The 22,911-nt window shown below is 46.4% G+C and overlaps 1 protein-coding gene across 1 annotated transcript; it reads left to right on the top strand.

The window, feature by feature from the left end:
* Nucleotides 1-7,117: 7,117 nt before the first annotated feature.
* Nucleotides 7,118-22,911, top strand: LOC123103366 (long chain acyl-CoA synthetase 8). The gene is made up of 12 exons (XM_044524924.1): nt 7,118-7,397; nt 9,218-9,804; nt 9,890-9,970; nt 10,917-11,183; nt 12,008-12,139; nt 12,222-12,395; nt 18,100-18,329; nt 18,850-18,967; nt 20,192-20,323; nt 20,400-20,534; nt 20,779-20,985; nt 22,487-22,911. Exons 2-12 carry the CDS (start codon nt 9,259-9,261, stop codon nt 22,649-22,651), a joined length of 2,187 nt encoding a protein of 728 aa, XP_044380859.1. The 5' UTR covers nt 7,118-7,397; nt 9,218-9,258; the 3' UTR covers nt 22,652-22,911.

Genomic DNA, 22,911 nt, shown 5'->3' with positions numbered 1-22,911 from the left:
TTATACCAGCATGGTGCATCAAAGAAAAGTGAGAACTAAATGCAAAAGATGCTCCAAGATTTGCACATATCACATGAATGAAACAAAACCGAAAATATACCGATACTTGTTGAAGAAAGATGGGATGCCTTCCAGGGCAACCCCAAGCTTAGACGCTTGAGTCTCCTTGAATATTTACTTGGGGTGCCTTAGACATCCCCAAGATTGAGCTCTTGCCTCTCCTCCTTCTCCTCATATCGAGGCCTCCTCGATCTTTGGTCACTTCATCCACACAAAACTCAACAGAAAGTTCGGTAAGATCCGTTAGTATAATAAAGCAAATCACTACTCTAAGTACTGTTGCAAACCAATGCATATTTTGTTTTTGCATTGTAGCTACTTTAATATAACTTTTCCATGGCTTAATCCATTGATAGAAATCGATAGTTTCATCAAAACAAGCAAACAATGCATCAAAAACAGAATATGTCTTAAACATGACAGTTCTGTAGTAATCTCAACATTCACCATACTTCTGGTACTCCAAAGATTCTGAAAAAATTAGGAAAAATAAACAATTTGTATAGAAAGACACTGCAAAAAGTTTTAGAACCATTTGACGTTCCAGTAAAAAATGTAAAATCACGCACTACAGCTAAAGTTTCTATTTTGCACCGCGCAAACCAACAAGCAATGTAAACATACTAAAGGCAAATCTTGGCACATTATTTTTATGATACAATGGAATTGTACAAGGGGATAATTTTTTTTTGAAAAGTTTCTATAATCAAGATTCACAAAGTTTCCGTGAGCATGAACAAAGTTCAAGGAGCTCCCACTTTAACAATGCTCGTCTTTCTCACTTTTGCTTTTCTTTTTGAAAAAGTTTTAGGTTCCCCTCTTTATTTTTTTGTTTAAACTTTATAAAAGCACACAACAAAACTGAATGACTCTCTAAAACTTCCGGGTTGTCTCCCTGGCAGCGCTTTCTTTAAAGCCATTAAGCTAGGCATATAGTGCTCAAGTAATGGATCCACCTGAATCCCAAGGTATATCAAAGCCAATTGTAATTAACAATGATTTGTGATTTAGTAGTGAGCACAAAGTAACATATATCATGCAACAACAAAGTCTAACTTTCTTCCTATGCATCGGCATGTCATAAAAGAACAATTCATACACATATAGTAAAGGCCAATGCATAATATAAACAGTTTCTTGCAATTTTATCATATTGGAAACAAGGAGAGGCGGATATGTAGTTCCTCTCTCATAATAATTGCAAGTAGGAGCAGCAAGCACATGCATATTATATCTATCAAAATCATCATGTGTAGTAGTAAAACGCAAGCCATCAATATAATCCTTAATAAGGGCAAACTTCTCCGATATAGTGTAGTCAGGAGAACTCAAAAAGATAATAGGATTATCATGCGTGGGTGCAATAGCAACAATTTCATGTTTAATATAAGGAACTATAGCAAGTTCATCTCCATAAGCATAATTCATATTGGCATCTTGGCCACAAGCATAGCAAGCATCATCAAAAATGGATATTTCAAAAGAATCAACGGGATCATAACAATCATCATAGCATTCATCCTTTGGTAAATTCGAAGGGAAATTAAACAATGTATGGGATAAAGAGTTACTCTCATTAGATGGTGGGAACGGGTGATCAATCTGCTCTTCCTCCTTTTGTTCTTCGCTCTCCTCCTCATCTTTTTCATCCAATGAGCTCACAATGTCATTAATTTCTTCTTCCATAGACTCCTACAAAATACTAGTCTCTTCTTGGATAGCGGAGGAGTCCTCAATATATGGTTTAATATAAGGATTAGAAGCATAATTATCATAGCAATATTTAAGTATGGCCAAAATTTCAGATTTGTAGAGAGTAGTACCACACTCTTCAATAAAATAAGCAATTTCACAAGTACCCCTAAAAGCAACAAATTCTTCAATTTGTTGAACATCATAGTAATTATAAACACCCTTAGTATACGAAGATACGATTCCATTATCACTAAACTCACATTATTAAGGAAGGTGTTTCTCAGGGTCTTTAGAACAACAGTACAATCATATATTTCACATAAATTCCAAGCATAGCACTACAAACGCTGAATTTGATCCAGTAAAAGTTTCCCTTTTTTAGATATGCGGTGTCGCACATAACAAGCATGCTCATCTAAAGATGTGCCCTCAACTAAGCTAGTTGGGGTTTCAACCCGAGCACATAGGGATCGAAGATGATCCAAGTAAAAAGCTTCAGTAGTGTGATAGATTTTGAGTGGTTCTTCAACCATTGGTTCAGTAGGTACCACTAATTTTTTTGGTATTTTGCGTTTCCTACCCATAACTAAAGATAGAAAACAAGAGCACAAAATAAAAACTACTTAGTGTTAAAGCAAACAAGCACACACGAGAATATTCACCCCACGATATAACTCCCCGGCAACGGCGCCAGAAAAAGGTCTTGATAACCCACAAGTATAGGGGGTCAATTGTAGCCTCTTTCGATAAGTAAGAGTGTCGAACCCAACGAGGAGTTAAAGGTAGAACAAATATTCCATCAAGTTCTATCGACCACCGATACAACTCTACGCACGCTTAACGTTCGCTTTACCTAGAACAAGTATGAAACTAGAAGTATAAAGAGCACGTAAATAAAAACTAGGGGCTGTTTTAGGTAAAGAAGCAATAAAGTTAGTATAGTGAGTGTGGAAAAGTGGTGGTAGGAGTTGCGAAATTGTCCCTAAGCAATTGACTACTTTACTAGAACGATAGCAAGTTTTATGTGGGAGAGGCCACTACTAGCATGTCATCCCTGACTTGGAATTCTATGCACTTATGATTGGAACTATTAGCAAGCATCCGCAACTACTAATGTTCATTAAGGTAAAACCCAACCATAGCATTAAGATATATTGGTCCCTCTTCAATCCCGTATGCATCAATTTCTATGCTAGGTTGAAGCTTCTGGCACTCTTGCCCTCCAATACATAGTCCTATCAACATACAACTAACCCTATGTTGTGATCCACGCGTGCACTCATATGATGGGAACCAAAGGACAGCAACATAACCACAAGCAAATTAAACCAATCATAGCAATTCACCAATTACCGATAGGACAACGAAAATCTACTCAGACATCATAGGATGACAACACATCATTGGATGATAATATGAAGCATAAAGCGTCATGTTCAAGTAGAGGGTACATAGGGTTGTGAGAGAGTGGACCATTGTAGATAGATGGGGGAAGGTAATGAACATGTTGGTGAAGATGATGAAAGTATTGGTGTAGAACACCGTCACACGATGATGGCCCCGACGGCATTCCGGTGCCATCGGGAGAGAGGGGGAGAGAGCCCCCCTTCTTCTTCTTCTTCTTCCTTGACCTTCCCCTAGATGGGAGAAGGGTTTCCCCTCTGGTCCATGGCCTCCATGGCGGCGGAGGGCGAGATCCCCTCCGAGATTGGATCTGTCTCTCTGTCTCTCTCTGTTTCTGCGTTTCAGATTCTGGTCTTTCATCATTCCTTATATTCCCAGAGATCCGTAACTCCGATTGGGCTGAAATTTTAACATGATTTGTATCCGGATATTAGCTTTCTTGCGGCGAAAGAAGGGCACCAACCACCTTACGGGGCGGCCACGAGGGTTAGGGGCACACCCACCCCCTAGGGCGCGCCCCTGCCTCATGGCCCCCTCGGGCATCGTCTCGCGTTGATTCTTCTTCCCAAAAATCACATATATTCCAAAAAAATCTCCGTAAGTTTTTATCCCGTTTGGACTCCGTTTGATATGGATTTTTTTGTGAAACAAAAAACATGCAACAAACATGAACTGGCACTGGGCACTGGATCAATATGTTAGTCCCAACAATAGTATAAAAAGTTGCCAAAAGTATATGAAAGTTGTATAATATTGGCATGGAACAATAAAAAATTATAGATACGACGGAGACGTATCAGGGTCAAGCCGAATTTCAAGGAGGGGGTGAAGGAAATATGCCCTAGAGGCAATAATAAAGTTGTTATTTATATTTCCTTATATCATGATAAATGTTTATTATTCATGCTAGAATTGTATTAACCGGAAATTTGATACATGCGTGAATACATAGGCAAAACATAGTGTCCCTGGTATGCCTCTACTTGACTAGCTCATTAATCAAAGATGGTTAAGTTTCCTGATCATAGACATGTGTTGTCATTTGATGAACGGGATCATATCATTAGGAGAATGATGTGATGGACAAGACCCATCTGTTAGCTTAGCATGATGATCGAGTTTTATTGCTATTGCTTTCTTCATGACTTATACATATTCCTCTGGCTATGAGATTATGCAACTCCCGAATACCAGAGGAACACCTTGTGTGCTATCAAACATCACAACGTAACTGGATAATTATAAAGATGCTCTATAGGTATCTCTGAAGGTGTTTGTTGGGTTGGCATAGATCGAGATTAGGATTTGTCACTCCGAGTATCAGAGAGGTATCTCTGGCCCCTCTCGGTAATGCACATCACTATAAGCCTTGCAAGCAATGTGACTAATGAGTTAGTTGTGGGATGATGTATTACAGAACGAGTAAAGAGACTTGCCAGTAATGAGACTGAACTAGGTATGATGATACCGACGATCGAATCTCGAGCAAGTAACATACCGATGACCAAGGGAATAACGTATGTTGTCATTACGGTACAACCGATAAAGATCTTCGTAGAATATGTGGGAACCAATATGAGCATCCAGGTTCCGCTGTTGGTTATTTATCGGAGAGGTGTCTCGGTCATGTCTACATAGTTCTCGAACCCGTAGGGTCCGCACGCTTAACGTTTGATGACGATTTTGTATTATATGAGTTATGTGATTTGGTGACCGAATGTTGTTCGGAGTCCCGGATGAGATCACATACATGACGAGGAGTGTTGAAATGGTCGAGAGGTAAAGATTCATATATAGGACGATAGTATTTGAACACCTGAAGTGTTCCGGGGGTACCGGATATGTATCAGGTCACCGGAAGGGGTTCGGGGCACCCCCCGTTAAAGATTTGGGCCTATTGGGCCAAAAGGGGAAACACAACAGCTAGCATGGGCTGCTGCGCTCCCCTTGATGGCTGAATAGGAAGGGGAAAGGAAAAGGGGAAGAGAGAAGAAAGGGGAGGCAATTCCGCGTCCCCCTTCCTTCCCTCCTCTCTCTCCTTTCCTTCCCTCTCCGGAAAAGATGGTAAGGGGGGAGGCCGAATTGGACAAGGCCCCAAGTAGGATTCCTCCTACTTGGGGCGCCCCATGGCTGCCCTCCTTCCCCTTCCACCTATATATATGTGGGGAGGGGGCGCCTAGAACACACAACAGACATTGTTAGCCATGTGCGGCGCCCCCTCCACGGTTTACGCCTTCGGTCATATTCACGTAGTGCTTAGGCGAAGCCCTGGGCGGATCACTTCACTATCACCATCATCACGCCGTCGTGCTGACAAAACTCTCTCTCGACACTTTGCTGGATCAAGAGTTCGAGGGACGTCATCGAGCTGAACGTGTGCAGAACTCGGAGGTGCCATACGTTCGGTACTTGATCGGTTGAATCGAGAAGACGTTCGACTACATCAACCACGTTAAGTAAACGCTTCCGCTTTCGGTCTATGAGGGTACGTGGACACACTCTCCCTCTCTCATTGCTATGCATCTCCTAGATAGATCTTGCGTGATCGTATAATTTTTTTTTTAAAATTGCATGCTACGTTCCCCAACAGGGGGATGTTAGGAGCCCTTCCTAACCTTTACTCATACATGTACATGGTCTGGCTTCTTGGGCCTGCTCCGCTCGTGACCCATCATTGCATCTGCAAGTACATGGGAGAAGGCTACAAATAGAGGCCCCCAATGGATCACGGCTTCAGCACGATGACTCCCTTCTCCTACCTTTGATCCTCTTCGTTTCTGTTCTACCTGATCCCCAAATTATGTAGCTCCATTGCCTCTTTTACTCCAATAGATCGTGAGAGAGACAACTGGTACCTTACACCTAATCATATCATGATTTCCCACACGTCAATTGATTTCAGTTCCATCCCGTTAATTGCACATACGCTCATATGATTCCTCTCACGACAATGACTCCCGATGAACACATGTGGTAAGCAATCCAAACTATTCAAAATAAAATAAAATAGTGACCACCTCTACAATTGCCCCCGCCACCGACATCGCTTCCACCTGCAGCAGATCTTGGTCTCTTGATGCGTCCGTGTGGTTACCTGATGTGGCAACTCTCAAGTGTTATGATAGATATTGGGATGGAGGGGGGTGTTTTCAGCTTTCGCTTGCATCATGTCTCAGTCTCTTGATGCATCCTTGCTATTTCGTCAATGTGGTTGCCTGATGTGGCAACTCCATCGGTCGCGAGAGGTCCCGACCATTGCGACGACGGGCGATGGATGAGGACAGATGATGATGGGGTGGAAGGTCGGGGATTGGAACGATGGGAGAAGGTGGCCGAAGAAGTAGGGTTTTGTGTGTTGTGGTCAAATTTAAATAGCCCGGACAAGCGAAGCATCGAGTTAACGCGAGCGACCAAAGTAGGGTTCTCGTTCATCGCACCGGTGTGAAAGCCGGGTAGGCGGACGACCGGTCAACCGACACGAATGCAATGCAGATAGGAAGTCGTCGCATCCGGTCATGTCCACTCTACCTGGTATAAATGCGGCACAAAAAGCGAGTGTAAGTGTTAGGAGAGGGTTTTCTTTTTTGACCGAGGTTAGGAGAGGGTTTTTTGGATGGGTTTGACATGTTGGAGTCCGATATGGCGGATGACCAAACTCCCCCAAACCTTCCTCAGTTTTGTTCCGGTTTGTAGGATGAGACATCTTAAGCTGTCCGATCGAACATGTGAGGGGGCGATTCGGTGATACACGTTTGGAGGGCAATATGGACTTTTTGTGTCAAGACATTTATGGCCGATTTGGTCCGCGTTGCTGCCAGATCAGTCGGCTGACGTGTGGTGCGCATTAATAATTCGGGCAGGTCGGTCGTAAAGGCCATCGCCGCACGTGAGCAACTGACCTGGCCTCGCTCGCGTCGTGTACTCCGGTACGTGTCCGCGCCAACAAATTTCTGGAAGCATTTGCACTCCCGCTGAGCCCGCCTCTCACGCCACGTCGCACAAACAACAAGCACACGCGTTCCCCCACCTTCTCGATACCCACGAGCCCACCCGCGGCCCACCTCGGCATTTCCTTTCTCGCCGTTGCTTTCCTTGCTTTCCTCCACAAGGCCGGCCGGCGAAGCAAAGCCAAGCGCCATTCATTCCTTCCAGAAGTAAAGCCACTGCAAGCTTTGGCAGCACCGACGAGCGGGCGCAGATCCGGAGGCGACGTCCCCCCGCTTCTCGGTTCATCGCAGGTGAGCCTCCCGCCCCGCCCTCCTCTCGGTTCATCGTTGGTTCGACTTCGACCGCGGAGCTACCCCCTTCGCGACGCGGTTGTCGATCGAATCCTCTCCGAGCAATTCGTCCCCGCATAGTCTCGCTCGGCTGGAGTGGAGTGGAGTGGAGTGGAGATCTCTCCTCCCGGAATCGTCTAGGGTTCTTCCTTCTCCGCGTGCGATCCAGCCGTAGCTCGCCTGGATTTGGGATCAGCGCGAAATTACTGTTGGTTGGTTGGTTGGTTGGCTGGTCTCCCCGTGTTCTGCCATGAACAAGGTGTACCAGAATACACGTGTTTCCGGAGATTCCCGTGGTCAGATCATGCCGTTTTCTGGGGAGGGAGGTATCCTTACTGTCGTAAATGAACCACCTAAATCGGATCGCATTGAATTAATTCATCTTCTGCTTTGCACTGCCACCGTGTGAAACCCCTCGCAGGCATAATTGCAGGTTCACTTAGTACAACTTCATAACTCTCAAACAAACAATGACCCTATCAAATGCTTATTTTCACCCAAGTGTAATTTCAGAAGGTTGATACTATCTGTTTACGCCTTGTTCCTAGTTGACATCATCCGCGCTTTCTTCTCAATAAAAATGACACGCTAAAAAAACATGCAAATACTTCTGCCACAATCCCATTCTAACTGGCATTTCCTGTGGTAGTCATGAAAGGATTCCGTTGCACTTTGCGCAAATCAGAGCCCATTGATATACTTATGGAAACAATAGTTTGACCAATTTTAATGATTGCTTCTTCAACAATCTTTTTTGTTGATATATGATCCATTTACATGAAGAATGAGTACCTCCCTTTCACATCGATATGGTCAACATGGTTGCTTTCCTTTGAAGCAAACTGGAAACTTCCAAGTCTGTTTTGACTTGTTCTTCTATCTTATGTTGCTTCTGCAAGTCACATTGTGACGTTTATGTGTTCCCTCTGTAGGAATATGCAACTACAAAACAAAATCTACAAGGAACTATTGTAGTTTTTTTGCAGATAAATGTGAACTGATCATTTGATTGTGTATTCGTTATCAAGTACTCCCTCCGTCCCAAAATAAGTGTCTCAAGTTTAGTACAACTTTGTATTAAAGTTAGTACAAAGAGTTAGTACAAAGTTGAGACACTTATTTTGGGATGGAGGGAGTAGTAATATTGATCGTGGACTTCAGTAATGTCTACAATGAACTTGCTGGAGACATGAGAACTAAAATAACTACTTGGATTTTAAAATTGTCAATAACTGATCTTTTGACAGGATAAATGTCATAATGTATTAATATTGCTGTTAGACTTGTTATGAGACTGATGAAGGTTGAGAAACAAAAGAACTACTCATAATTCAAAATTATTATTTCATCTTGGCTTGTTTACATTGTAAGTGCCCGCTCTAAAAGCACAACAATTCAACATGCACTATGGTGTGGAACTGATCCATGAGCCAAGGACCTGTAGATGCTCTCGATGGTTATTTTGGTAGCTTATAGTATCTACCGGTTCTCAATAGATCGGTAACAACTAACAGTTAACAGTTGCTTAATTTTGATAGTAGGAAGGACAATTTTCTTGTTTTTAAAATATTACCATTGTTCACTAGTTTCCTTCTGTTCTGATGCATAACATTGACTATGGTGATACTTCTGTATGTGATCATTTTCTGGTGTTGCATTCACCCTTTTATATTCTTTGCTTCTGTTCGAGGCAGCTATGCATATACCGTCAAGTGTATGAAAGCTATTACTTCACTGGAAGCATACTAACATGCTTCATTAATATGTTTGCAATTCTGTAGTGAAATTTGTGAAGTGCTAGTCAATGGTTCAGATATAGCATATGATCATGGCAACAATTACCGGCGAGAACCCAAACATGTCCATTTTACAAAGATTGACCACAAGCGATTTGCCACTGGTGAAAGAATATGGTCTGCCTGGAGTTATTGGTGCACTTTTACTGGCTATAGTTATCCCTATCTTTCTTTCTTCCATGTTTAGCAAAAAGGTGAAAAAGAGAGCAGTGCAAGTTGATGTTGGTGGTGAAGCAGGCCTTGCCATGCGAAACAGTAGATTTTCCTCTTTAATTCAAGTTCCATGGGAGGGTGCCACCACAATGGCAGCTCTGTTTGAGATGGCTAGCAAAAAGTACACTCAGCACCGGTGTCTTGGCACAAGAAAACTGATTAGTAGTGAATTCATAGAAGCTGCTGATGGAAGGAAGTTTGAGAAACTGCACCTTGGTGAATATCAGTGGGATTCCTATGCAGAGGCATTTAAACGTGCATGTAACTTTGCTTCTGGTCTCATCAAGATGGGGCACCAGCTAGATAGTCGTGCTGCTATCTTTTCTGATACTAGAGCCGAGTGGATCATTGCTGCTCAGGTATAATATTATGTCTGGAACATTGCCCTGTACATTTCATAGGATTACAGAGCTGTATGCAAATACTAATATTTTATTTTGACAGGGATGCTTTCGACAAAATTTAACTGTTGTAACAATTTATGCATCTCTCGGCGAGGATGCACTGGTGCATTCACTGAACGAGGTACAATGATCTGGTTCCTTTTTCCTGAAGTATATGTAGTCTGCACTATATTTCATCTGCTAGGGAGCCAATCCAATTCCCACTATTTATGTTGCTTTACTTTCAGATTGGTAGATCTAGGTATATCCATTGATGAAGTATGAGCATACCGCCACATCTAGTATACCTAAATAGTTGATCCCCACTTAACTCCACTTCTCAATATGAACTATGCCAACTCACCATGCCCCCATGCATGGAAAAAGGCCCACCCCTAACATGCACCATGCATGTTACTCGTATTCAATAAATATTCACAACTATACAATAATAAAATACAGTAACTTATGCATTCTCATGTTAATCTAAATACTAATGTTTCATGCAACAAAATCTCATTGATAATTGCAACCAATTCCCTAGCAACACGCTAGGTATCATCTCTAGTACCCTTAACAGCTTAAGCTTTTAGCCGAACAGGATTGTTGGACGGAACTGTACTTGGATTCCCATATCAACTGGGTTACCTTATGCCTGCTTAATCATCCTCAGCAATTGACACAATCTTGATGGTTTACCTTGCTTTAACATTAGTAGTTTCACTATATCTGGTCCGGCCTCGGGAAATTCTGTTCCAATATATCTGTCATTGAGGGAATCAAGAGTGTATATTATAGTGTTTCAACTTTGTACCCCTACATAATTGCTTCTGGAATTACTGATTGGTTGTAGGATGTTATTTAAAGTTATTTTTTACGCATTCCCTCTTTAGAGTTGGTGCTTCCTTGGTCTGTGCCCATGGTGACACATATACAAAGGGAGTACTCATGTTTTTCCTGATTAACTTACTAATTTATTGATGTGATCCAAGATATAGGTTTTTACCAATTACAAGTGCAAACTTTCAATAAAGAAAAATCTAACTGGTGTTCCTACATCTGATATATATTTTTATGCCGAACTTCAGACACAGGTTTCCACTCTGATTTGTGACTCAAAACAACTTAAGAAGCTGCCTGCAGTCAGCTCAAAGTTGCAAAGTCTTAAGCATGTTATCTACATTGAGGATGAACCTGTTGAGGCTGACACACTTAATCAACTGAAACACTTGACAACATTATCTTTTAATGCGGTTGAGGAGTTGGGCAAAACATCACATGCAGATGCGAGACTACCATCAAGCACTGATACTGCAGTTATTATGTATACAAGTGGAAGTACTGGTCTCCCCAAGGTACACTTCTGCTTGAAGATATTTTTCTTTCTTGTGTATTCGTTTTTCATTAGCATGAAAATAAAAGGTAAATTGATTGGTGTGCTATAAAATGATAATCCTAATAGAAAAGGTTAGATATTCTCGGGGAATTTTGGTTTTGAACTGTTATCCCCATTTTTAAAAACACATTCGTAACTGTGATTATTCACAGTTATTTCCATGTGCTCCACACAGGATAACAAAAGCTAGTGTTTCCTACAAAATGATTCATTTTCCTGTTGTATAGTTTCTCTTTGGTAAGAAAAATCTGATTATTGTTGTTCTATTATGTGCTTCCGTGTTTCCCCAGTCCACTCAGTCACTCACTTACTCGCAGACATCAGAAGATTTACAGATAAGTAAATTCATACGTCATACAGCTAGTTACATGCACCAGGACCCTTCCCTGGACCCTGCGCAAGCGGGAGCTACATGCACCAGGTTGCCCTTTATACAGCTAGTTACACTAGCTCAATAGTATGAAATAATCAATTAAATTTGAGCGAAAAGAAAAATGAAATGGAAGGTTCAGCTTGTCCCTTCTGAATGTCAGAGGTTCAAATGAGCCAATGGAAAGTTGAGAGAGAAAATACTGTATTAACTATGAAGTTTGAAATGTTCTATTTATTGAGTTTGTTAGCCTGTTATGATTTCTGGATGCATGAGTCCACTACTGAATACTCCATGTCGCAACTGGTGGAGGTCTGCTGCCTATGCATGCTAATATTGATAATGTTGGATATTTTTTCTACTCTGCTCTTGCATCTTTCCTCAATTAAATTTGGTGGTTTCCTTTGACATAGGGTGTGATGATCACGCATGGCAACATGGTGGCCACAATTGCAGCAGTGAGGACAACCATTCCAAACCTTGGCACAAGTGATGTTTATCTGGCATACCTTCCGCTGGCTCATGTTTTTGAACTAGCGGCAGAGGTAATATTTTGGCATTCAGAAACATCATTTATAAGAATTACTATGAATATCTCCAGTGACATGGTGCTGTTATGTTGTGCAGTCTGTCATGTTAGCTTCTGGTGTTGCTATTGGATATGGCTCAGCCTTGACAATGACCGATGCATCAAATAAGATAAAGAAGGGGACAAAAGGAGATGTTTCTGTACTGAAACCTACTCTAATGATTTCAGTTCCTGCAATTCTGGATCGCATAAGAGATGCAGTGTTTAAGAAGGTTGAAGTTTCTATTCTGGACTGTCATTTCATGTGCTGCTATCTTATACAATCCATTTTGGCTATTTGCACGGGAAAAACTGTACTTACCCCCACCAAATTTGGTGTCTGGCAAACTTAAAGCTCTCAACTGTAAAACTGAACATCTGACCCTCCCGGCCTCAAAACTGGTGCACCTAAGTGTCCAAGGCAGTTTTACCATGGTGATTTTGCCATTTTGGTAATGGTTTTCCACACATGCAGCCTCAAATATGGATTTTTTTCCTAGATTGACACATGGCTCGGAGCCCACATGTCGTACAACATTTCAATCTTCCTCTCCCCTTCTCTTTCCCATATCTTCCTCTCCATGCAACTAGATATACAGCAGCCATGTGGGAATACTGACACACAAAACTCTCTTGAAGAGTGATAGGAGCTAGGGTCTCGACCGTAGGTTGTAGGGGTGAGAGGTGGGTTGGCGATAGGTTGGGCGCGGCCAGCGACGCGTCGGTGCCGTGATCGCGCGGGAGGAGGCGACGGCGGTGGTGAGAGGCGGCTAGGGTTTAGGGTTAGGAGCCGGGCAATAGTTATGACTTATTGCAAATTCCAAAAGGTAGCCTTACATCTACTTATATAATCCTTGCTGCTAATAAAAATAAGATAAGTTGGGCCAACGGGCCTCCTCCGGCTATAAGTGATGCCGGTCATAACATCTCTCCCAGCCTGCGCAAACAGCTCGTCCTCGAGTGGAAGTCTAGAAAGTGTTGGTGGAACTCGTCAAGCTGCTCCCAAGTGGCGTCCTCCTCCGGAAGGCCTTGCCACTGGATCAACAAGTGCCACACCCCGCGACGCTGCTGGACCTGCAACACCTTTGCCGGTCCTGGAAGAAGGCGCCTGTCGGAGGTCGGAGGAAGTACCGGCGTGGTCGCCGGCGGGTCCCCGCGAAAGGGCTTTAGCAAACCCACATGGAAGACGTCATGGATGCGGGCACTGGCCGAAAGCTGAAGGCGGTAGGCAACCTTTCTGATGCGCTCCAGCACGGAAAATGGCCCGGCGTAGCGAGGACCCAGCTTGCGCTTTGCGCGCGGGTCAAGGGACTGCGTGGAGCGGTGAAGGAGGCGCAACCACACCTAGTCGCCCATTGCGAACACCGCCTCGCTGTGGTGGGCGTCGTAGTAGTGCTTGGACAGCTGCTGAGCCTGGAGAAGTCATTGGCGCACCTCCGCACGCATCTCATCCCGGCTGCGAAGGTCGCCAGCCGCCTCCATCTGCGCCGTTCGGGGTCAACCGGGAGGATGGGCGGGGGCGGTCGGCCATAGGCCACCTCAAAAGGCGTGGCGTGCAGGGCGGAGTGGTATGAAGTGTTGTAGCAGTACTCCGCCCACGCGAGCCAGTCCACCCAAGCACGGGGACGGTCACCTGTAAGCAATCACCTTGTTGACCACCTCAGATTGACCGTCCGTCTGAGGATGGAAGGCCGTACTCAGGCGCAGCTTCACGCCCGCCATCCGGAAGAGATTGCGCCAGACATGCCCAGTGAACACCGGGTCCCAGTCGCTGACGATCAAAGAGGGAAACCTGTGTAGGCAGATGATGCCTTCAAAGAAGGCCGAGCGCGATGAAGTGCGCGTACTTGGAGAAGCGGTCGACCACCGTAAGGATGACGGACTTGCTGCCCACCTTGGGGAGGCCCTCAATGAAGTCCATGGAGATGTCGGCCCAAACTTGAGAGGACACCTCCAGGGGCTGGAGCAGCCCGGCCGGTCGCAGGGTCTCCATCTTGTTGCGCTGGCATGTCAGGCAAGACCGCACCCAATCGCGGACCAGGGCCCGGTCGCCGGGGATGTAGAAGTCGGCGCGGAGACGGTGGAGGGTCTTCTGCACGCCCTCGTGGCCGGCGGAGTGGGCCAGCAGCAGGACTTGGTGACGGAGGTTGCCGTGATCCGGCACGAAAAGCCGGTGCCCGTGCAGGAGCAAGCCATCTGCCAAGCGCCATGGCTCCTCCAAGTCGCCAGCGTCGAGGCGCTGCCGAAGGAGCTGAGCGTCCGTAGCGTCCGCGGAGGCCTGGCGGATGTCGTCAATGAGGACGAAGAAGGGCCCCGAACGGATGCAAAGGGCCGCCCCCGCGGGGCCGATGGCGTCCGACTCGGGGTCGGCGTCGCGGCGGAACAGGGCATCGGCCACAGTGTTGAGGCGACCCGACCGATACTCGACAATGAAATTGAAGCCAAAGAGTTTGCTGATCCATTGGTGCTGCGGCACGGTGGAGAGCCTCTGGTCCAATAAGAACTTGAGGCTGTAGTGATCCGTGCGTATACGGAACGGCCTCCCCCAGAGATACGACCGCTAGTGGCGCATGGCCTGCACCAAGCCAATGAGCTCCCTCTCATAGGCCGCTAGCTTATGATGGCGCGCGGCGAAGGGCCTGCTGAAGAACGCAAGCGGCTCGTCACCCTGATGAAGGATGGCGCCAAAGCCCACGCCCGAGGCGTCGCAGTCCACCACGAACGGCCTGTCGAAGTCGGGCATCTGGTCGCCTCAGTATCCCAGGTGAAGGCGAGGCCCAGGAAGCCGTGTAGTGCCCGCGGCGAGTGCGGCGTTGGCCAGGACGCGACAACCGCCACCTTGTCGGCATCCATAGCGACACCCTTGGCCGAGATGACGTGGCCGAGGTAGGCGAACGAAGGCGTGCCGAACGAGCACTTCGAGCGCTTGAAGTGAAGATGATGCGCTTGAAGCTTGTTGAAGATGATGGCGACGTGCTGAAGGTGCTCCGCCCACGAGGCACTGTAGATAAGAATGTCATCAAAGAAAACGAGCACAAACCGGCGCAAGTAGGGATGGAGAACATCGTTCATCAAGGCCTGAAAGGTCGGCCGGGCGTTGGAGAGACCAAAGGGCATCACCAAGAACTCGAAGTGGCCGTGATGAGTCCGAAACGCCGTCTTCACGACATCGTCTGGGTGCATCCGCACCTGGTGGTCGCCTGAACGGAGGTCGAGCTTGGTGCAGAAGCATGCCCCTTGTAGCTCGTCCAGGAGCTCGTTGACGACCGGAATGGGAAATTTATCCTTGAGCGCCTGGGTGTTAAGAGCACGGTAGTCGATGCAGAAACGCCACGTGCCGTCCGCAAGGCGGACGAGGAGGACCGGCGCCGAAAACGACTAGGTAGAGATCCGGATGATGAGGTGAATGCGGTGGTCGTATGCTCGGGCTGGCGGAAGGCCCTGGGGCTCGTCGAAGAGGTCGCGGTGCTGCTGCAAGAGATGATCCAACAGGGGGTGCTCAGGCCCTGCAGCAGTCGCCGTCAGCTGCAGATGCGGCGTCGCTGGGGAGGCGCCATCCACGCCCTCCCACCGGACACGGTGACCCAGGCGCCAGAAGGTCAGCGTCATGGCGTCGAAGTCCCAGAGGATGGGACCCAGGGTCCGCAAGAAGTCGACGCCGAGGATGAAGTCGAAGCAGCCCAAGTCGATGTCGGCGCACGTGATGGTGAAGTGCTTGTCGCCGATGGTGATGGGAACGTTCAGCGCAATCCCATGACATCTGAGGCGGTCGCCGTTAGCCACCGTGACCCGGAGCTGCTCCCCGCCCGTCGGCTGTAGCGCCAAGCGGCGCGTGGTCGACTCGGGCAGGAAGTTATGCGTGGAGCCCGTATCCAGGAGGGCCACGAGGCGCTCACCGTGGACCATCACCGGCAGGAGCATCGTTTGCTCCGCTCGTATACTCGCGAGGGCATGGAGGGAAACCACGAGAGCCGTTGTCGGAGCGACCTCTGCGGCAACTAGCGCGGGCAAGTCGCCGAGCCCGACGGCGGTGGTGTCCTCCTCGATGTAGTCGGCCGCCTCCAAGTAGAAGAGCCGCGGGCAGACATGGCCCGACACGTAAGGCTCGTTGCAATTATAGCAGAGCCCCTGGCGGCGGCGCTTGAGCTGCTCGATCGGGGTGAGCGGCGGAAGGGCCGTGTCGCGGCCGGAGTGGTGGTCGCTGTAGGGGCCGGAGGCGAATGCCCCGGTCCAGGTGGTGTCGGGGGCGGCCTGGCGGGCTATCGGGCGCCCCGAGACGGCGACGCCTGCTGCAATGCCTACACGCGACCCTCGAAGGCGCGGGCATAATACATGGCCGTCTGGAGGTCCTGAGGTCCCCGCAGCTCCACGTCCACGCGGATATGATCCGGCAGACCGCCGACGAGGAGCTCGGCCCGCTGGCGAGCCGTTGCGCCGGGCGCGTGGCACGCCAGGGCCTGGAAGCGGTCGGCGAAGTCCTGCACCGTGGAGGTGAAGGGTAGGCGGCCTAGCTCCGCCAGCCGGCTCCCGCGTATCGGTGGCCCGAAGCGAAGGAGGCAGAGCTCATGAAAACGCTCCCATGGAGGCATGCCGCCCTTGTCCTGCTCGAGAGTGTAATACCAAGTCTGTGCGGCGCCTCGGAGGTGATATGAAGCGAGCTAGGTGCGGTCCGACGCGAGCGTGCGTTGCCCCCGGAAGAACTGGTCACACTGATTAAGCCAGCTCAGGGGGTCCTCGGTGCCGTCGTAGGTGGCGAAGTTGAGCTTGGTGAAGCGCGGCGGTGTGTGATTATGGCCGCCGTGGGGGTACGTCTTGTCGGCGCGGAGCAGCGAGGGGGCCGGCGCCGGGTCGGTGGTCATGGGGGGCCCCTCGTGGAACGGCGGCCCGTCGAGGCCGGCGTAAGGGCCGACGGAGCCGGAGGACCCGCCGTACTGCAGGGTTGGCGCCGACAGTGATTGGACGTGCGGCGGCCTCGAGGCCATTGTGTAGACTGGCTGCGACGACCCGGCCAACCAGGCCGGTGACGGCGAGGGTGGGAACCTGACCTGGTGGATCGGGACCCCCGCCGGCGCGATGAGGGCCGGCCCGGAGCTGACAGGTGGTGGCGGCGGCAGCTGCAGCGGCCCCATGGACGCGGCGGAGGCCGCCAGGGGCGGCGGCTGCAGCCGCCACGGCGGCGCGGTGGCGGCGATGGGCGGGTGCGGCCCGTAGGACCCGGCCAGGAACAGGCGGATCCCCTGGACCGCCTGGGTTAGGTTCCGCAGCGCCCCGGACACCTCCGGGGTGAGGACGGCGGGGGCGGGCGCGACGGAGGAACCCGACGCAGGCAGGAGCGGGGCGACAGCCGTGGTGGGCATCGGAGGCGACGAGGTGGCCGGCAGCGGGAGAGACGGGGTGGGCTGCGGTGTAGACATGATCGAACCAAAGCTAGCTGATACAGATTGATAGGAGCTAGGGTCCTACCTGGTCTCGACCGTAGATTGTAGGGGTGAGAGGTGGGTTGGCGAGAGGTTGGGCGCGGCCGGCGGCGCGTCGGCGCCATGATCGCCCGGGAGGAGGCGGCAGCGGTGAGAGGCGGCTAGGGTTTAGGGTTCCGGCTCCTAAAGGGAGCCGAGCAATAGTTATGGCTTATTGCTTAATTCCAAAAGGTAGCCTTACATCTGTTTATATAATCCTTATCTTCACTTTACCATATTACTTGGTTAAGTTCAATCATGACAATACAGCTAACTCCGACCATCCCTAACTAAACGCGCCCAACGGGCCTCCTCCGGCTATAAGTGACGCCGGTCATAACAAAGAGTCACATGCATCAGTTTTGGGAGTTGGGATGGTCGGAGTTATTATTATCCTTGCATTTTGTGATGAAAGTAATTTGACATTTACTTAGATGCCGTGTCTTCTCTAAATTCTTCAGCTCTACATTTTTCTTTTCAGGTTGCTGAGAAGGGTGGCATAACCAAAAAGCTATTTGATGTTGCATATAAACGAAATCTTGGAGCAATCGAAGGGAGTTGGACTGGATCTTGGGCGCCAGAGAGGTTTATATGGAATAGCATTATCTTCAAACCAATACGTGCGATGCTTGGAGGGCATATAAGATTTATTCTTTGTGGTGGCGCACCTCTATCAAGTGAAACACAAAGATTCATAAATATATGTCTGGGGTAATCTTGTCCTATCGCCTTATCTTCACTTTACCATATTACTTGGTTAAGTTCAATCATGACTTAAGGAATAATACGGTTGTCACTCATATAGCATGATAGCTTATTTTGTTTGTTGAACAAAAAATACATCTGAAGGTTCTCTTTTGATAATGCTCATACAGAGTTTATTTTGGGCTAGTTTTTGCTCGTGACAGCTTTGAACTCAGTCCTTTGCTCTCCTAGTCGGCCCTGAGGGTACTTGGAGTATGAATTAGCAAGCTTAGCTTATTTTCACATGATTTTGACGTTCATTAGTTGAAATCACCAGTGTAAGTAGGATAAGATGATCCTTAATTTTACAAAATTTGTTTTATCTTGAATAGATTGTCAATTGAAAGGTTAAAAGCTAAAGTACATTAATCAGACAACATTTTAGGATTGAAGTATCCTTCCATTCTTGAAGGCTGACAAACATTTTTGTATAGTGTGAGATGCTATATTTGTCATGTGCTTATGCATTGCTTATTTGGTATTGCAGTGTCCCAGTTGGTCAAGGCTATGGATTGACCGAGACTTGCGCTGGAGCAGCTTTCTCTGAATGGGATGACACAAGTGTGGGTCGTGTTGGTCCACCCCTCCCTTGTTGCTATGTCAAGGTTTGTGTTTTCCACAGATAAACATTCAGCGGCCCTGGTGTGTTTTTGAATACTATACTCCCTCCGTTCCTAAATATTTGTCTTTCTAGAGATTTCAACAAGTGACTACATACGGAGCAAAATAAGTGAATCTACACTCAAAATATGTCTATATACATCCGTATGTGGTAGTCCATTTGAAATCTCTAAAAAGACAAATATTTAGGAACGGAGGGAGTACTTGACAATACAGCTAACATTCATGCAATGAAATGATAACTGAATGCTCTGAAACATTGATACCTGCAAAACCTGTTTATTCGTATCGGATAGCATATCTGGTACAGATATGTGCGGGATAGGTATCCATGAAGTGTTGGAATGTTCATCTTATTATTATTTCTTCAGATACATCATGGATAACTATCTGGTGTATATTCATATCGGTTTGCATATATCAGTGTTTCAGAGCTCGTATCATCTATACAGAAAATAAACGGAAGATACAGAGGAAAGATCCCTGTAATACAACTCAAATGCCCACCTAACTCATCTTATCCTTTATCCTAATAGCACCAGGCTGGCACCTTCCACTGCCCCTGCTGCCTCAGTCCCTAATGCAGGCAAACCCCTCCAAGCCACTCTACACCGGTTGTTGACAAAAGTGGTGGCGTGGTGAAACCATGATTCACAACCATGCATTTCGTTCCATTAGCATGAGCTCATTACATACAAAGAGAGTAGGACATGGCCTTATGGGGCCAGATCCATGTATGCCATGTCATACTATATACATATGCTTAAAAAGAATTACACAGTCCGTCTGTACATAAGATGTTGATTGTGACCTTTTCACTCTCTGGCTTTTCCTTCCATCCTGTGATGTTCTCCTTTTGTTTGTATTAAGATGTCTTGGTAGAGCGTTGAGGCACCCCAAAATTTATGAAACTACTGGTAAAATTTCCTTGATGCAAGTAATACTATTACATGTGAACTTGCAACATGCCAGAATAAAATGACTGCACAGTTACAAAAGAACAAGATCTAAACACTTTAAATTGCAATACTATTCATTCAGCTCTTTTTATGTTACTGCTTGGTTACAATTGATCATTTTCTTGCATGAAATCTTGCAGGTTCACATGTTATAACATGCACTGTAATGAATTTTGTGATAATATTTTGGAAACTTAAACTTCCAAGAATATATTGTCCACTCTAACCTCTTTTATCAAATGGTTGCAGCTTATTTCATGGGAAGAAGGTGGTTATAGAATTTCTGATTCTCCAAGGCCCCGTGGAGAGGTTGTCATTGGTGGCCACAGTATAACAAAAGGTTATTTCAACAATGAAGCAAAAACAAACGAGGTGTATAAGGTGATTATCTCCACATCTGCAGTCACTGAATGTATTTATATGTTTTCACTACATGATTGTGCCATATGTCACTTAGGTGGATGAGAGGGGAATACGCTGGTTTTACACTGGAGATATTGGCCAGTTCCATCCTGATGGATGCGTTGAGATCATCGACAGGAAAAAAGACATAGTAAAACTTCAACACGGAGAATATGTATCTCTTGGCAAGGTTTGTTTATAAAACTGGGCCCTGTTATGAGCATAGTTTAAAAAGGCATGTCTAGGTGCACGCTTAAGCATGCCTAGGCTCTAGGCGACAGCAAAACGCCTAGCGCTTAAGTCTGTGCTTTGGTCAGAAAAGCCAAGGCGGTGGCAAAACGCACAATTAACGCCCATGGCTTTTCTTAAACCTTGGTTATGAGCATTCTGTTTGCTGTGTAATTAACTCTCTCTCTCTCTCTCTCTCTCTCCAGGTTGAATCAGCTCTACAGACAAGCAATTATGTGGACAACATCATGGTCTATGCTGATCCATTTCATAGTTACTGTGTTGCACTGGTTGTGCCACCACACCAGGCCTTGGAGAAGTGGGCTCAAAATTCAGGGATAAGCTACAAAGACATTGAGGAGCTGTGTCACAATGATCAAGCAATTAAGGAGGTCCAGCAATCTCTATCAAAGGTTAGATCTGATCCCAAGTGGGGTACTTACCACATTCGTTCAGTTCTTACTTAATTACAGCACGTACAACACTCATATACAGATATAGTTCTCCAGTTTATTGAAAATTATGTAGCCTGTACTCGGCGTGTCGCCTCATGTTGTAGCGGTTATATGGTACTCCCTCCGTTCCTAAATATTTGTCTTTCTAGACATTTCAAATAACTACTACATACGGATGTATGTAGACATATTTTAGAGTGTAGATTCACTCATTTTGCTCCGTATGTAGTCACTTGTTGAAATGCCTAGAAAGACAAGTATTTAGGAACGGAGGGAGTAGTTCTTTCTGGAGCAGGGCTTCATGAGCAGTTCAATATAATAAACAAAATCCTGTACTGGATGTCTGCATTCCTCCCTTGTGTGACTTTAAATGTCGACCTGACCTACTTGGAACCTGCAAGGGTATCTAATAGGATTACAGCCTGCCAGACCTGTCTTTGGTACTCCCTCCGTTCCGAATTACTTGTCGCAGGTATGGATGTATCTAGATGTATTTTAGTTATAGATACATCCATTTCTCTGACAAGTAATTTGGAACGGAGGGAGTACCTCTCAACGCTTCTATACTGGTTAGACTAAGATGGAAGCATTGGAAACTTATCTGATCTTGCCTATAGTATTCAATCAATCTATTTTGGGATTGATTCTTAAAAGAACTATTTTGGGAAATACTCCCTCCGTCCCAAAACTCTGTACTAAAGTTAGTACAAAGTTGTACTAAGGTTAAGACACTTATTTTGGGACGTAGGGAGTATGTAACTTGGTTGTGAGGAACGCCTTCTATTCTTTGATGAAGCCCACTGCCAGAGTACCCACGATGCTCTTCACCACTTCATGAAGTTTGAGATGAGAAATATGAGCTAGAGTTTTCAAACTCATGTTCTTCAGTCATGCCGCCAGTCCGCCATTGAGGTCATTGCTGAGTGTACTACGGTACCGCTAAGATCTAGTGGCACGCCTCGTTGCGATCTAGAGCAGTCAGCCGTATTCATTCCCTTGATCAATCCTCCAACTTCCCCGCTCTCTTGTTGTGTTTGTTTTTACCAGGCTGATGCCTACTTTCTTCTTCCTCTTGCTTTGCGAGCCTCTTGCTGCTTCATGCTATGTCAGAGCATGGAATGGAAAGGGTACAAAGTATATGATGAATGTTGTCCCATGAGAACACAAAATAAATAATGAATATTGTTGAAATCTCTCGGTGTGTATTGTTTCCTGTTTTGCTATTTTAGTGAGGGCACGTTAGTTGTGAACTGAGGTTTTACAGACTTGCAGCAATTTAGGTGCAAAACTCTTAACTTTTATGGTTGAAAAGAAGATATTGCATTGTCCTAAGCTATGTTCCGTATTCTTGTTCATGATAATATCAAGTATCTTTGTCGGAGATGTGGATTCACAATTCATCTGCTCTGTTTGCATCTCTTGGTTGCTGTCTAACGCAGAGTGTGTTCCAATTGTGCAGGCCGCGAAAGCAGCGAGGCTCGAGAAGTTTGAAATACCAGCTAGGATCATTTTGCTGCCTGAACCTTGGACCCCAGAGTCTGGGCTTGTGACCGCTGCGCTTAAGCTGAAGAGGGAGCAGCTGAAGGCCAAATTTAAAGATGATCTGAACAAGCTCTACCAGTAGTGACCCGCTATTCATGGAACTCTCCGATTAACGTGTTATGAATAATTTGTATTTGTTTGCTAATCTGGAAAGCTTCTTAGTGAGACAGCTACACACAGTTCTTCAGCTTGTAGTCGCTTGTAAGTATCCCTTTATCGTACTGGGTCAGGATAAAGGTGTTACAAATTGTGGAACGAGGAAATGTTGTTTCTTTGACACTAGCTGTATAATCGCTGCTGTAATAAATGGGTAAGAAATATAGGGACCTGTGGGTTGAACGA

This window comes from Triticum aestivum, chromosome 5A (genome assembly GCF_018294505.1).
Source record: "Triticum aestivum cultivar Chinese Spring chromosome 5A, IWGSC CS RefSeq v2.1, whole genome shotgun sequence".
Classification (NCBI taxonomy): domain Eukaryota; kingdom Viridiplantae; phylum Streptophyta; class Magnoliopsida; order Poales; family Poaceae; genus Triticum; species Triticum aestivum.
Note: the sequence above shows the minus strand (reverse complement) of the source record. Positions and strands in the feature narration are given on the sequence as shown.